We start from the raw sequence: 16,417 nt of genomic DNA on the forward strand, positions 1-16,417 counted from the left end.
CTGTAATCCCAGCACTTTGGGAGGCCAAGGCAGGCGGATCATGAGGTCAGGAGTTCAAGAGCAGCCTGACCAACACGGTGAAACCCCGTCTCTACTAAATCTACAAAAATTAGCTGGGCGTGGTGGTGTGCGCCTGTAATCCCAGCTACTCAGGAGGCTGAAGCAGGAGAATGGCTTGAATCTTGGGAGGCGGAGGATGCAGTGAGCCGATATGATGCCACTACACTCCAGCCTTGGTGACAGGATCAAAACGCCATCTCAAAAAAAAAAAAAAAAAAAAAAAGAAAGAAATGAAAGGAATGTTCCTGATCTCTTATTTCAAAACTCCAGTCACCCTTGCTGCTTCTCCTCTCTTCCATCCTTTCCCCAGGTGTATATTGTATCATGAAGAATGACTTAATACAAGTCACGATTCTCTTCCTATTAATGTTTCCATTATAAAATCATGTGTATGGGAACCTTTGACAATCATAGTATCTAACCTGAGTTGGCATGTCAAAGCTTCTCAGCAAGTTTTCCATGTGTTCCTAGTTAGCTTCCTCTCTCATTCCCTGCCAAATACTTCACCTCTCCCTTCAAGATCCACCCTACCTCTGCCTCCTCATGCTCAGCAGAGAGCCTTATCTTCTACTTCCCGGAAACTGGGAAGCCGGCAAGGAAAAATCCCTTCCACTTCCTCCTCTCCAACCTGTAAGCTTTCTATCTATTTTCCCATTTAGCTAGCTAGCTACTAAGAATAGGTAGACATCCACCATTCAGAAACAGGTAGACAACAAAATTTTATGTATTTTATTTTATCTTATTTTATTGTATTGTATTTTTTGAGTCAAGAGTCTCACTCTGTCTCCCAGGCTGGAGTGCATTGGCCCAATGTTGGCTCATTGCAACCTCCATCTCCCAGGTTCAAGCGATTCTGCTGCTTCAACCTCCCAGGTAACCTCTGTATCCCATGTTTAAGCAATTCTACTGCTCCAGCCTCCCAAGTAGCTGAGACTACAGGCATGCACCACCATGCCCAGCTAATTTTTTGGTATTTTTAATAGAGCCAGAGTTCGACCATATTGGCTGGTCTTGAACTCCTGAGCTCAAGTGACCCTCCTGCCTTGGCCTCTCAAAGTGCTGGGATTGCAGGCATGAGCCACCACACCTGGCCTATTTGTTTATTATTTATTTAGCATCTATTCCATGCCTGAATACTAATGACATAACAACAATAAACAGGTAAAAGACATAGTGCAGGTACATACAAGGGCAGCAGGTTAGAGTGCTTCACAAACTCAAGTTACATGAAATAGTTGTGTTTGTTTTTTTTTAGTTTAAATTCAACTTTGATCCCCTCTACTAGAAAGGTGGTGAGATATTCAGCCAATTGTCACTGTGGCTCAATCTACAAATGTAAAAATGTCCACTCATTTAGCACCGGTCTCTACTAATTACCAACAAGATGGCCATCCAATGGGCTGGAGATCCCCTTAACTCAGGAAGCTCTGATGGTTCCACTCACATCTGAGGCTGTGGAGTCATTGGCAAGCCAAGGAATCAGGTCTAAGACCCCTTCATGGTTATGGGATTGTGTAGAAACACATGCCTTTTCTGAGATAATCGGTAGTTCTACTGAAATATGTATTAGTAACACAAATACTGAAATTTGATAAAATGTAATTACATGATTCTTTTCTTAACTGAATTATCTTTATTATCTCAGTAAAAGACACATATTTCTCAAAAAAAACAGCAATTTATTTTATTAACATTTTTAATATCACCAAAGGACTATATTCTAGGCAATTTGGAAAGAGTGAAAAGTATAAAGGTGAAAACCTACCAGCCATAAATAAACACTGTTCACATTTTGGTACAACTGATTCTAGTATTTTTGCTAAGGTTTATATTACACAGGTACGTGTAGAGTTACATGTCTGTACTTATGGAGATTATATTGGATAAACATTTTGTATCTGCCTTTCATCCTGACACAATGTCATGTACCTTGAAAGGATGACTTTTACCCTGATATGTGTTGCCATTGTGTGTGAATATGCCTCCCTATGAATTCCATCTTTCACCTTCGGCTAAGAGTAGAGGTTGCAACTCTTATTAAACTAGACAAGTGCACTTTCTGATACCTGATGAGAAAGTCTGTGACTTCTCAGCACCATTTTCAGGAGATCCTTGCCTGTGTCTGTGTCTGAAGGTGTCGACCTAAATAGGATTTCAATACATCATTAACGATCACTTTGGGAGAGGTGCCCAGCCTTCAGCTTGTAGGATTCTCAGTGAATTAATTCTTTCTCAATATCAGCAAAGGCTTTTTTCAGGTTGCAAAGGCCAAAAATTTTAGGGATGTTTGGGCAGGGCCTTCTGCTCCTGCATCAGAGTCACCCGTCACCTCTTTCATGCTAGCCAGGATACTGTGGACTGCAGAATAGTCTCCTTCTAAATGAGTGAGGCTCTTTAATGGTGTTTTAAGCAGTTTTTTCTATGATTTGGCAAGAGAAAGTGTCACTCTCATAACAGGCGCTTTAATATTAGATGAGTAAGAATAGAATGGCTGCTCACTAAGGTCAGAACTTGCTGTACTTGATTACCTACATGTGTCCAACCACTCAGCCAACAGCTTCCACATTGTTCCCTACAGCCAGTTCAGCTCTGCCCCTTGGCTTCATTATGCTGAAACCAAGTACATTGGATGCTGTCACACAGGGTCATGCCACCAAAGTACCACTGTCTTCAGATGGATACAGACAAACTTGAATGTAAATTAAAAGCAGGAAAGCAAGGGTGTCTTCACATGATGACTACCAGGTTTCAGTCTGTTGTTTGCATCTGTACCTCCCCTGGTCCCCTACACCATCAACATTGCAAAAGACAAAAGGTGGGCTATGGAGCAGTGGATGCAGGTTGATGGTCTGCAGCTCAGCCCCTCCCTGCTACTCTGGAAACACATCTTATTTATGTGCTCTGATTGATACAGGAGAATGTACATTGAATGAGAATATAAAAGTTGTCTTTGAGAAAATGGGCACTGCCACTCTAAGGTGACCTTGCAAGGCTTTGTAGAATACGCAGTAGTTGAATACAAATATTTGAGAATTGCATGTTTTGACCTCAAGATTCATACCAGCAGAAGACATGCACAGATGCTGTCTTTGAGGAAGGACATTTGCTTCCTTTTTTACTTCAAGTAGCTTGAATTGAATAGGTAGTGTTTAATTCATTATTCTGGCAGAGATAGGAATTAGCACCTCATTCTTCCATCCTCAGCTTCTAGCACTGGGTGGATTGAGGAAGAAATTAAACTTTAACAAAGTATACTTAGGTTGTGTTTTATATTTTTTAGAGCACCTCCACATAATTCATCTTGAGGCTACCAACAACTATTAGGCGGGTAAATAGGACAAGTGTTATTATCCCACTTGTGAAGTGAAGAAAGGCACAAAGAGGTTAAGTGATTTCCTCAAGTTCACCCAGCCCATTAACTACAGAGATGAGACTTGAATCACAGGATCTGAGCCTAATTCTCTTTATACCACCTCATGCTTTTAGCGCATATGAGGGAAAAAAACTATCCCTGTTCCATGGGGTAGCAGATAAGACTGAACCAAAACAGATCAAACAGAAACAGTCACCTAAGTCATCACCAAGAACTCTATTACACAAGGCCAACCGTCATCCTATATATGGTCAAAAAGAGGAGAGATTCCTAACACTTTGCCTTCAGAATGACAGGCTTTCCATTAAAAATATTCATGCAAATCATGAAATTTGAGAAAATTTTAGAAATACCAACGTCAAACCTATAGCCTGTAGCCTAACTTTATAGCTGCAACTAGAATACAAGCCCCTCATGTGCAGCTCCATTGTGGGTCTAGCTTACCACGACATGTCCACCATCTAGAGCAGTGCCTGGGTGGATGTTGGACAAATGTATGAATGAATGTCACGAAGTAGTTGCATAATATGTCCAAGGCCTTGTCGTAAATGGGTGACTAGTCAGACCTAGATCTCAGGTTTTCCAGTTTTATGACTCTTAGCCAATGTGTTTTCCCTTTGCACCATACTACCCCTCATGGCCAGACCGGACCATAAGTGAGGGGAAAAAAATGTAGTGGGGTGGGGGTAGAATGCAATTAGTGTACCTAGAATTCCAACCACCACAACAAAAAGTGATAACAGTCTATAAAGTTTCTTCCACGCCCAGGAGCTAACCTATAGGTTCAGTTTTCCATCTCACATATCACAACTTAGCAAAATAACTGTAAAAGCTGTATAAATGGGTCATAATCACAGCTCTTCAACTCCCTGCCACACAGTCTCGAATGCCTAAATCAGACCTGAATGTAGCACACATACCTTTGTTATTAGCCTGTTTGGTGGAGGTTATTCACTCTTTGATGTTTCTTTGAAAAGGATGGGAACAATTTGGAACATCTTTCTCTCAGCAATCCTGGGCTTCTTTCAGGTGGTAAAGGTAGAGGTCACTTTATTAATACAACCATCAAGAAAAGCTGTCATGGTAACACATTGCATCGATTCCTTGAAGTGCAGGAGACAAAGCCAAAAAGAGAAACTTTCAAGTCTATAAATACAGGCCCAGCATTGCTCAAGCATAGCAGCTCACTGACAGCGTGAACCTAAATGTATAACGTTGAACAAAACCCAAACAGAGAAAAGAAAACTTCCCTTTGGTTGTGTAATGGATCACCATGACCTTATGGGAATAAGTGACCCTTCAGCTCATAAAAGATAAAAGAATAGAACAAGTGGTAACACCAAGTCCTGGCTAATCCCCTCTCACCATAAGGAGTCATCTATGGTCAGTTTTTCCATACCTTCCAGAAAGAACTCATAGAGGGGAAAGGAATCAAGGTTTCGTAAGTCACATTTGACAGTAGATTGCAGTTTGAGAAGAGGAAATGTATGTGACAATCAAGAAACCCGCCAAAAAAAAAAATGAAAGAATTAAATAATTTAGCTATATCCCTGTGTCGCTCCTCATCCAAGATGGTGCAAGAAACATAAATAGAAGTAAGAGAGGAAGAAATACTGCTTGATTTATTCTTTCACTGTGGAAATTCTAAATGTTTTTGTAAACTCATGGCAATTGTGAGAGCTTATTTATCTACCTTGTGGCTTGCTTACTAAAGCTATGATCAGAACTGTTACAACACCTTACTGACTTCAGCTTTTCCACCAGGATTCTACACTTCATCTTTTTGCCACATAACTCTGTTTGAACCTAACGTTAATACTCTAACCTCCAAGTCTTTGCTATTGTGAATAGTGCCGCAATAAACATACGTGTGCATGTGTCTTTATAGCAGCATAATTTATAATCCTTTGGGTATATACCCAGTAATGGGATGGCTGGGTCATATGGTACATCTAGTTCTAGATCCTTGAGGAATCGCCATACTGTTTTCCATAATGGTTGAACTAGTTTACAATCCCACCAACAGTGTAAAAGTGTTCCTATTTCTCCACATCCTCTCCAGCACCTGTTGCATGTACCCTACAACTTAAAGTATAATAATAATAAATAAATTAAAAAAAAAAATACTCTAACCTCATCTGTCAAATTCCACAAATTATCTTGGTTGCTCTATTTGAAATCATTCCTAATATCAAAACATCAGGAGATTATATTATGTGATATTGGTTACTCCATAAATGGATTATATTTATCAATACTAAAAGGAATCCTTTAGAATATAGTCAAGCTATTACCAAAGCGGTATTAGCTCTTCTGGCATCTAAGGCTCATATTTTACCATAACAAAAAGAATTCTGTCTAGCAAATAACTATTCGCATCCAGTACTGGATCAAGTGTTGTATAAGGGATTTTAAAATGAACCTTTCTGTTTACTGACATAGGACACTCTTAAACTGTCAATAACAATAAAGAGAGAGTTAAGACATGCTTAAAATGAATACACCCACAGAATAACTTTAGAGTTTTCAGTCTGAGGCAAACCCACAGAGCAGGGCACTAAGTAAAGAGAGTGATCCCTGAAAGATGCCTGTTGGGTAGAAATTTTCACTTGGATCTTTAATTTGCAACTCTATGCAGGATTATATGAGATAATGCCAGGATTGTAAATGGGTGTTTATCCTCATGCCAGTACTATCAACTCATGGTAGGTGCCTGGAACCTTGTGTTGAGAAGCATTTGAAGTTCAGTGCAAGAGAGTCCCATGATGAACTAGTTATACTTCTGACTTACTCCATCTTATGCATTATAACAGAATACCACAGACTGGGTAATTTATAGTGAATAGAAATTTTTATTGACTCACAATTCTGGACGCTGACATGTCCAATATCAAGGGGCTCACATTTTGTGAGGGCCTTCTTGTTGCCCCATAACATGGCAGAAGGCATTTTGTGACTGAAGGGCGGAGAGAGAAAGAGAAGAAGAAAGGGTCAGCCCACCCCATGATAACAAACCTTCTCCGAAAATAACAGTATTAGTCCATTCATGAAGGTGGAGCCCTTATGACTTAAACACTTCTTAAAGGCCCCACTTCTTAATACTGTTACAGTGGCAAGTAAATTTCAACATGAGTTTTAGAGAGAACACATGTTCAAACTGTAGCAGTCTCCTAGGTACAGGGGAAGAGGAAAGGACAGTATAAATGCAGGCATATTTGCCATTTTCAGCCTAGACATTGGTATTTCTGGTTTATTTTCTGTATGAGCTGATTTGTACTTGGAGCTCCACCAAAATGTGGTAAAGCCCTAGAATGAGTAACAATTGATGCTATCAACAAAGGCCTCTGCCTAGTCATAGTGTGATATGAAAGCAGAGCACTTAGTCAATACAGCGGCAAATCTACTGAGTATCTATATAAGAGTTATTTCATGTCTCCCTGGTAAGTGGGAAAGTCGGCTATGTCTTGAGGAGCATGGAATGTGGCACTGTGCAACATTATTTACTATATTTCTCCTGATCGCTCTTTTCTACGTGAAGAGCAGTAATCTGTAAATCAGGAGACCTGGATTCTAGTCCCAGTTCTACTCTCAATTGCTTATCTACAGCTTTCTTAGCTACAGCTCATCTAGATGGTTTCTAAAGCTTCCTGAAAGCTCTGATTTTACTGCTTCTATGAAAGCAAATTACATGACAGGGGTGCTTTTGGTTCCTCTCATCCTTTCATTGTGAAGAGTACTAAAGGGTCTGTCTTAGATCCCAATCTCCTGCATTTACTCCCTGAAGAAGATAATCCACTCTTATATTTCCAATTCAGGTACTTAGAGTCACCTCTAATTCCCACAGTTCAGCACGTGAAAACTTACTATCTTCCTGATCTAGAAATGACAAAGTTTCTTTATTCTACTTTCCCCAAAATATATCAGGGACAACTGCCCATCTTCATTGCTATGACTGATGCCCTGACCCAGGCCTTATCATTTTATCTTTTACATTAATTGAGAAGTAATTCTTTATTGTAGGGGGTTGTTCTGTATACTGCAGGATGTTAGCAACATTCCTGGCCTCACTATACACACCAGTGGCCAGTAGTTTGCCCTCCCTACCCACTTGTGACAACTAAAAAATGTCTCCAGACATTGTCAAATAACCTTGGGAGCAAAATCATCCAGTGTTGAGAACCACTACTTTAGACTGACATCCAAAGACATCCATTAAATGTTAATTCTTCAAAATTTTTCAATCCTTTTTCCAATTATTCAAGAACCCCTTATGACAGATTCAAGCAAGAACATGCAATGTTTATTTTGCATATTTCATTTGCCCAACTCAAAGTGCCCTTCCTCTCATACTTTTCCAGTTTGTCTATTCATAGATACAGTCTTTCACATCAGGAAGATGTCTATGGTTAATTGCATACCTTCATAGGATCACTGCATTTTCTTGACATTGTTTTCTTCTCAGAATTCTTTATGCTCTTTCTCTTCCAATGGCCTAAATGGTGATGTTCTTCAGTTTTCTATCTGCAGTCCTCATTTTTACTTGGTCTATATTCTCATAGGATGAGGTCTTCTACTCTTTTTGCTTCATCTTTTGCAACAATGATCACCACCACCCCAGCTCCAAATTTGTGTCTCCAGGATGACCTATCTCCTATTCCATTAAATAGTTTTCCAACTAATACAGAACAGCTACAGAAGAACCTAGACAGCTCTCAAAGTCAAGAGGTCCAAAAAACATTTATTTCTCTCCTAACTAAACTCTTCCTCCTATCTTCGTTTCTCAATAAATTTCTTTATTGTGCATCTAACTACCCCAAACAGGAACCTTAGAATGTCTCTTATCCATTCCTATAAACTGTCTCCAAATCTTTTCCCTCCTTCCCTTCCCCATTGTTCTAACCTCGTCCAAGTCCATTCTACTGAAGTATGGTCTCATTCCCTCCAGTCTGCCCTTTTTCTGTTGTAGGTTCACCTTCCTTTTCTCTTTTAAACACCACCCTCCTTCTCAGCCTTTGACAGCTTTCCATTCCTTATTACTAAACTCCACAATGTGTTCTGTGGCGCCTTCACAATCAGGCCACATCTGCCTTTCCCTCTGCACATCCATCATTCCTGAATTATCACTCCTGATAATTCACATAGGATCTTTTCTATTTCCCCAAGTGTCAGCTGGTCTGGGAAATAAAGGGAAAGAGTACAAAAGAGAGAAATTTTAAAGCTGGGTGTCCGGGGAAGACATCATATGTTGGCAGGTTCTGTGATGCCCGCCAAATTGCAAAACCAGCAAGTTTTTATTAGTGATTTTCAAAAAGGGAGGGAGTGTACAAATAGGGTGTGGGTCACAGAGATCACATGCTTCACAAGGTAGTAAAATATCACAAGGCAAATGGAGGCAGGGCAAGATCACAGGACTGAGACGAAATTAAAATTGCTAATGAAGTTTTGGGCATGCATTATCATTGATAACATCTTATCAGGAGACAGGGTTTGAGAGCAGACAACCGGTCTGACCAAAATTTATTAGGTGAGAATTTCCTCATCCTAATAGGCCTGGGAGCGCTACAGGAGTTGGGGGCTTATTGCATCCCTTATCTGCAACCATAAAAGGCAGATGTTCCCAAAGCGGCCATTTCAGAGGCATCCCCTTAGGAACGCATTCTCTTTCTCAGGGATGTTCCTTGCTGAGAAAAAGAACTCAGTGATATTTCTCCTATTGGCTTTTGAAAGAAGAGAAATATGGCTCTGTTCTGCCCAGCCCACAGGCAGTCAGACTTTAAGGTTATTGCCCTTGTTCCCTGAAAATCGCTGTTACCCTGTTCTTAAGGTGCCCAGATTTCCTATTGTTCAAATGCACATGCTCTACAAACAATTTGTACAGTTAACAAAATCATCACAGGATCCTGAGGCGACATTCATCCTTAGCTTATGAAGATGATGGGATTAAGAGATTAAAGACAGGCATAGGAAATCACAATAGTATTGATTGGGGAAGTGATGTATCCATGAAATCTTAACAATTTATGTTCAGAGATTGCAGTAAAGACAGGCACAAGAAATTATAAAAGTATTAATTTGGGGAACTAATAAATGTCCATGAAATCTTCACAATTTATGTTCTTTTCCCATGGCTTCAGCTGGTCCCTCTGTTCGAGGTCCCTGACTTCCCACAACATCCAGCCATACCAGTCCATGCATCCTTCACTAATGTGTCTTTCAGCTGGGCTTCAGGCAGAAAACTGAAACCATTTCTAGGTATTTCAACAGAGAGAATTTATTAAAACAAATGGTTTAAAAAGCATTTGAAATTTTAAAATGAGAACAGAATACTGAAGTAATTCCTGTGTTAAGTAAGCAGGAACTATCTATCACTCTGGGACTGAGGGATTATAGGAAAGAGGATGGAGCTATCAGAAAGTAAAAGTTTAGATAAAAGGGACCCCCACAGAGCTGAAACCTGCACCTTTAAGATGGGATAATGGCTGGCTGCTGCAGCTGCCTCTGAAATGCTGAATAGAACCTCCTTGGAGCTGAGGCTTAAACCTCTAGGGAAGGGATGCTTCTAGGCTGGTGTAGGAACCTCTAAGGGTGAGATGAAGCTGGTTATGAATAAAGCTTAACACTGGAACCACATGTTGCTGTTGGTGTGAAGGGCCATTGATGGGCAATACTGTTAGAAGCACCATCAAACAGCATCAAGGAAACAGGATCTTCCATGCCTCCTACCTTCTCTGCTCCCTCTAGTGCCCTCTGTTGGTGGGATCCAGCAGACAACTTGCAGAGTTCAACATCAGAAGGGTGGATTTAGTGTTGAGAGACAATTGCTTAATAACCAATATGATACACTTTCACGTCTCCTTGCCTTTACTCATGCAGTTTCCCTACTTATAATGGCCTTTCTACCAGTATCTGCCTGATGAATGCCTTTGTTCAAATACAATCTCTTTTTTATAATCTCCCTTAATCTTCCCAAAAGTAATTATTTATATCATGTGAGTTTCCCTAGTAATTTGTAAAGACATTTTTGTAGATTTTTTTATATCGTATCATAATGTGTGTTTGTGTGTTTGTTTATTTTCCATTTATTTTCTGCCAAACCATGTACTCCTTTAGGGCAGTTAGTTAACCATAAAATATAGCAGGGTGCCTGGCATACAACAGATATTGATTAAGCTGGATGGAATTGATAAGGGCATTTTAATGAAATTAATCTTAGATCATTTCTTGTAGATATTTTATCATCCAAGCCAGATTTAAACTCCGTAAGAGCAGAAATCATGCTTTATATTTCTTTCATTTTCTCTGTGGGGTCTAGTACAAGGTTGAGCATATTGAAAAAGAGCTTAGTGAACCACCTAGTTGTTTATTAACTACCACAATTTTGGTTCAAAATGACATGAAGATGGAGCATGAATTATCAGGTAAGATCCATAATTAGGTTTAGATGTGCTTCTAGCATGTGATTTCAACAGTTAGAGAGCACTGTATGTATGGTAAAGTTCTGTGTTTGTTGGAGGACTAGCACAATCAAGAGACCAAATGTAATATGTTTTATAGTGAATTATAAATAATGAAATATATTATAGGTTTTATTTTTCTCTATTTATCGCCTACAGAAAATATATCCTGCCAATTCATGAGATTACTAATTCTGGGCTATATTTGTTCCTAGTGTATTTATTAAATTTCTCACAACTATCAAAATCAACTGGTAATTATTTAAATGTAGGAAAAATATTGAATTTTAACTTAATCACCAGCTTCTTGAAAAAAGAAACCTCTGTTCAACAGCTGATTTATATTCACATCCAAGAAGAAGAAAAATAGCTTTTTTTTTTTTTCTAAAGGGGAGTGATATGTAATTAACTATTGATTTCTTCTCAATTATTCAAGGCAAGCAATTATCGATATTGATGGAACAGATATTTCCCTACCTCTAGTGCCCAAATGAAAGGAAATATCCCATTCAGCATTCTGCTGCCTGGAACAAGAAATGCTGAGGATCTTTAACTTTAGATGAAAACAGTTATCTGGATCTGTTTATTCCATGTTGCCCCAATTAAACATATTTCTTCAAGTGTAAGCAAAATAAAATCCTGAAAACCTACATATGCTTTCCAAATTAACTAAAGCCAAACACAAGGGCTTTTGTCAGTTTTGACCATGAGGCTAACCACTCTACACTTGTGGACTTTGCTTCACAGCTATAGATCTTGACATTTTTAACTATGACTCATAAAATAATGTGGTTCTAATATTATGACTTCTAAGCCACTCAATAAGAGGTAGCTTATATAATCATTAGAAACCATGGAACACTGCGTTGCATATCAGTATTTGGAGCCTGAAGGATTTAGTAGGCCTTAATAGTCACTTCTGACATTTACAGATAGCAAGCGTGGATACATTTGAAAATTATTCCAATACACTATGCAACTGTGTTAGAGGTCACCAAGCAAATGTTGAGGAAAGCAGTAAAACAGTGGACTATTTAGGGCACTCTGTTATTCACCATGTGAGTATCCACCACCATCTTTCCTAAGCTCATTCGCACACAAAGCACTGGCATGTTTGTGTGTAAGAAGCTTCTTTTGAAGCTGACATGACTGTTGAACATAATTAATGGACAAGGCAACATTCTCTATTGAGTTACTCCTTGGAGGGTAGAGTTGTTTTCTTTTAATACTTTGCACTTAATACTAATATTAGGTATATGTATATGAGTGTGTAGTATGTTGTTGAACTCATGTGGCATCCCTGGGGAAATTTCACCATGACATTTTTTTAAAATGGAAAATGTCACAATTTATAAAAAGTTACTTTTTCTGCTCTGTCCCCCACCTCTCATTCCAGAGGGGTTCTATATGTTAAGTGCTTAAGCAGCATATGTTGCTTGGGAAATATTCTTGGCTCTTTTACTCTTTGTTGTTGTTTTAATTTCCCTGGGTTCTATTTAACATTCTGCTAAATCAGTGAAACAGTGATTGTCTAAAAGAATAGAAGACATGGAATTAATGAGGTTAGTCAGAATTTTGAAGAAATAAGAAATTATTAGAGGTGAAAGTTACATAACAGGGTCTGTGAATGAATTCTAGTCTCTGAAGTTGCTTGTCTTGATTTATTCAAACTGATTCTGTTAATTGATGGACATAATGAAATTTTGGTAATCAGGGTTTCGCCACTGCATTTATTACTATTCCCAGAAATCAAGGTAACCTTGGGCTATACTTCCCATATTTACAAGGTGATAAAAATCCTTAATAGGCTGTCAGGGACAAATGTGACTGCTTTTCCTCACACTCCTCCCATGAAACAAGCTTTCTCTCTTCCCATCTGGCTGCTGCCTGCCTGGTGCATGCTACCTTCCCCGTGTCCCCACCCCCCCATCCCCATGCCTCCCCGTGGGTTCTGTCTTCATGCATGCAGCGCTGGAATCAGGCACCGAGAGAATGGCCCACCCCTTAGAGGATTTTGGTCATTTTAAGAATACTGCTTTGCATTTTAAATACCATTCATCTGGCTTCAAAGATCTGCACTCTGGCATCGGGCACTTGTCCTTTAAAAACCCAAGAGGTCACAACAGGTCCCAGTTCCATGAAGAAAAGATACTGCCAAACCAGGACTATTGCATTATTTTGTATTCTATAGCCTCAAACGGACAATGATAACATCCAAGATTGCAGCAAAAATATTATATGAAAAAGACTAATATGATAAAAACAAAGGCAGAAAACTACATTTGTTTGGAAATTGGAGTCACAGGCTTCGTTTGTGGAGGGGAGGGGGGAGCACAAAGATCGATAGAGATTTTTTTTTAGGCTGAAAACATGATGTACCAGATGAACTTAAATTGATTCTGCTTCTCCTCCCCGCGCCCACCCACCCCTACCTTCCCCCTCATTCTGCAGCGAATGTCTGCGACAACGAGCTCCTGCACTGCCAGAACGGAGGGACGTGCCACAACAACGTGCGCTGCCTGTGCCCGGCCGCATACACGGGCATCCTCTGCGAGAAGCTGCGGTGCGAGGAGGCTGGCAGCTGCGGCTCCGACTCTGGCCAGGGTGCGCCCCCGCACGGCTCCCCAGCGCTGCTGCTGCTGACCACCCTGCTGGGAACCGCCAGCCCCCTGGTGTTCTAGTTGTCACCTCCAGCCACACCGGACGGGCCTGTGCCGTGGGAAAGCAGACACAACCCAAACATTTGCTACTAACATAGGAAACACACACATACAGACACCCCCACTCAGACAGTGTACAAACTAAGAAGGCCTAACTGAACTAAGCCATATTTATCACCCGTGGACAGCACATCCGAGTCAAGACTGTTAATTTCTGACTCCAGAGGAGTTGGCAGCTGTTGATATTATCACTGCAAATCACATTGCCAGCTGTAGAGCATATTGTGGATTGCTAAGGCTGCGACAACCCCCAAACAGGAAAGACAAAAAACAAACAAACAAATCAACCGACCTAAAAACATTGGCTACTCTAGCGTGGTGCGCCCTAGTACGACTCCGCCCAGTGTGTGGACCAACCAAATAGCATTCTTTGCTGTCAGGTGCATTGTGGGCATAAGGAAATCTGTTACAAGCTGCCATATTGGCCTGCTTCCGTCCCTGAATCCCTTCCAACCTGTGCTTTAGTGAACGTTGCTCTGTAACCCTTGTTGGTTGAAAGATTTCTTTGTCCAATGTTAGTGATGCACATGTGTAACAGCCCCCTCCAAAAGCGCAAGCCAGTCATACCCCTGTATATCTTAGCAGCACTGAGTCCAGTGCGAGCACACATCCACTATACAAGAGTGGCTATAGGAAAAAAGAAAGTGTATCTATCCTTTTGTATTCAAATGAAGTTATTTTTCTTGAAATACTGTAATATGTAGATTTTTTGTATTATTGCCAATTTGTGTTACCAGACAATCTGTTAATGTATCTAATTCAAATCAGCAAAGACTGACATTTTATTTTGTCCTCTTTCGTTCTGTTTTGTTTCATTGTGCAGAGGTTTCTCTGTAAGGGCAACGAACGTGCTGGCATCAAAGAATATCAGTTTACATATATAACAAGTGTAATAAGATTCCACCAAAGGACATTCTAAATGTTTTCTTGTTGCTTTAACACTGGAAGATTTAAAGAATAAAAATTCCTGCATAAACGATTTCAGGAATTTGTATTGCAATTTCTTAAGATGAAAGAAGCAGCCACCAAGCAGTTTCACACTCAGTTTACTGATTTCTGTGTGGACTGAATACATTCAGCTGACGAATTTAGTACCCAGGAAGATGGATTGATGTTCACTAGCTTGGACAACTTCTGCAAAATATGAGACTATTTCCACTTGGGAAAAATTACAACAGGAAAAAAAAAAATCTAAGTGATTGCCAAGATTATGCCAAAGCCTGTTGGCAGAGTACTAAGAGACTTTTATTTTTAAGTCATGCTATTTTCACAGATTGATGGTGATCATGTGACTCTAGGGATGCTGATCTATGTATCTTTCCAAATACAGTGTTTACATGGAGTATCATAAGAGGCAACCTGGGGAACCAGGAAAGGAGCAGGGAAATTGAATGATTTGCAATTTGACTTTGAATATATTCAGACTTAAGTATTTAGAGGAAATATCAAAATATAAAGCAGCAAGTAGACATAACTGCTGTTCCTGAGAATAAAGTTTGTTTTAAGTACTGCCCAAGGTGTACTAAATTCTTGTTTCTGCCTTTTATTAGGCCAATTACTGTGCAAGACAGCAAGGGGAGGCAGGTAGGGAAGAACCTTTGCAAAGTTTCAAAGAGGCTAAAACAGTGTGCATTTTGTTCCCAGCACACTGTTGTCCTACAGGTTACAAATGTGTTAGCAGCAGCATCTCCTGGAATCAAAAACAATTATCAGCCCGAACCAGAATCTTAAGGACAATGAAATTCTGCATGACTTGGTAGAACAATAACCTATGATAATGTCAGGTCAGAAGCCTAGTTCCAGTCTGAATTCTTCACCCTGCTGCCACTCCTTGCTGAAACAGGGAAGGGGGGAGGAATGTCTCCTGATAAATAACCTGGGTAAAAACTAGATGAAGGAACAGCATGTCTTATTGGTTTTGTTCCCAGAAAAGCCAATTCAAAGAAGGCAATAAAAGGTAAACAGGTAATGCCTGTGCCGCCTGCCACCCCACGTCTAAGTCTATTGAATGTTTGTTATTCAAACCAACAGTCTCTTTTGATGTAAGAAATAAGGAAAGATGGAAATAAATTAGAGCTTAGGCTTAGTGCCAGAGTGGCCAACTAGAAATTGGAGATTTACATTGGAAGCATAAATAGAAAATTACATTTCAGGCTCACCAAAGAAACACAGGAAAATGCTGATAACATAGGGAGTTTGAGATTATTTATAATGAGGTGGATTTATGATATTAAAATTGGAGTTTAAGTTGTCTTATACTTTATTAACACAAACCAAAGGCAGCCCGTGTTATTTCTGGCAACGATGCACTTTACCGTTATCTGCTCATGGCTTTGTCGCAATGCTCAGGAATCAGACACTGCACACCTCAATAGTTGGGATTCCAAAAGCTAATTCTAAAATTTAATGAAGGCCTGCTTTAAACTGATTCATCTGCATTTTATCTTTATGAGGCTATAAGAATCTAAATTGATGAGGAATATCTTTCCTTCAGTGTATTTAGATATAGTTTTCTGAATTTCCTGAAGCGATGTGATCTGCTTTTAATAAAAATTCACTTTTAGGTATACAGCAAATGGAAATGAAATGTTCTTTTTAAATCTGGATTCTCAAGTTCTTCTAAAGGAGCTACTCCTTTGAAGATACCTCAACTCAGTGGACTTGATTCATCTGTTACTTGCCAGCATTCTTACAAAGCTGGTTGCATCTACAATGTTACGCCCTAAGAACAGGATTGGGGTGAAAAGCGGGTACTCAGCTGTTCATACATTTGAGGTCCTAATTCTTGTTATTTTTTCCCTTTGATAGAT

At 39.7% G+C, this 16,417-nt stretch overlaps 1 protein-coding gene across 5 annotated transcripts in view; it reads left to right on the forward strand.

The window, feature by feature from the left end:
* NTNG1 (netrin G1) overlaps positions 1 to 14,785 on the forward strand; it is a 356,671-nt gene extending 341,886 nt beyond the window's left edge. For all 5 annotated transcript variants that reach the window (XM_050778859.1, XM_050778835.1, XM_050778842.1 and 2 more), the window contains one exon: positions 13,339 to 14,785. In XM_050778859.1, the coding sequence (XP_050634816.1) occupies positions 13,339 to 13,568 (230 nt within the window). In that variant the 3' untranslated portion in view covers positions 13,569 to 14,785. The remainder of the gene's footprint in view (positions 1 to 13,338) is intronic.
* Positions 14,786 to 16,417: the final 1,632 nt, after the last annotated feature.

This window comes from Macaca thibetana, chromosome 1 (assembly GCF_024542745.1).
Source record: "Macaca thibetana thibetana isolate TM-01 chromosome 1, ASM2454274v1, whole genome shotgun sequence".
NCBI classification, from domain to species: Eukaryota; Metazoa; Chordata; class Mammalia; order Primates; family Cercopithecidae; genus Macaca; species Macaca thibetana.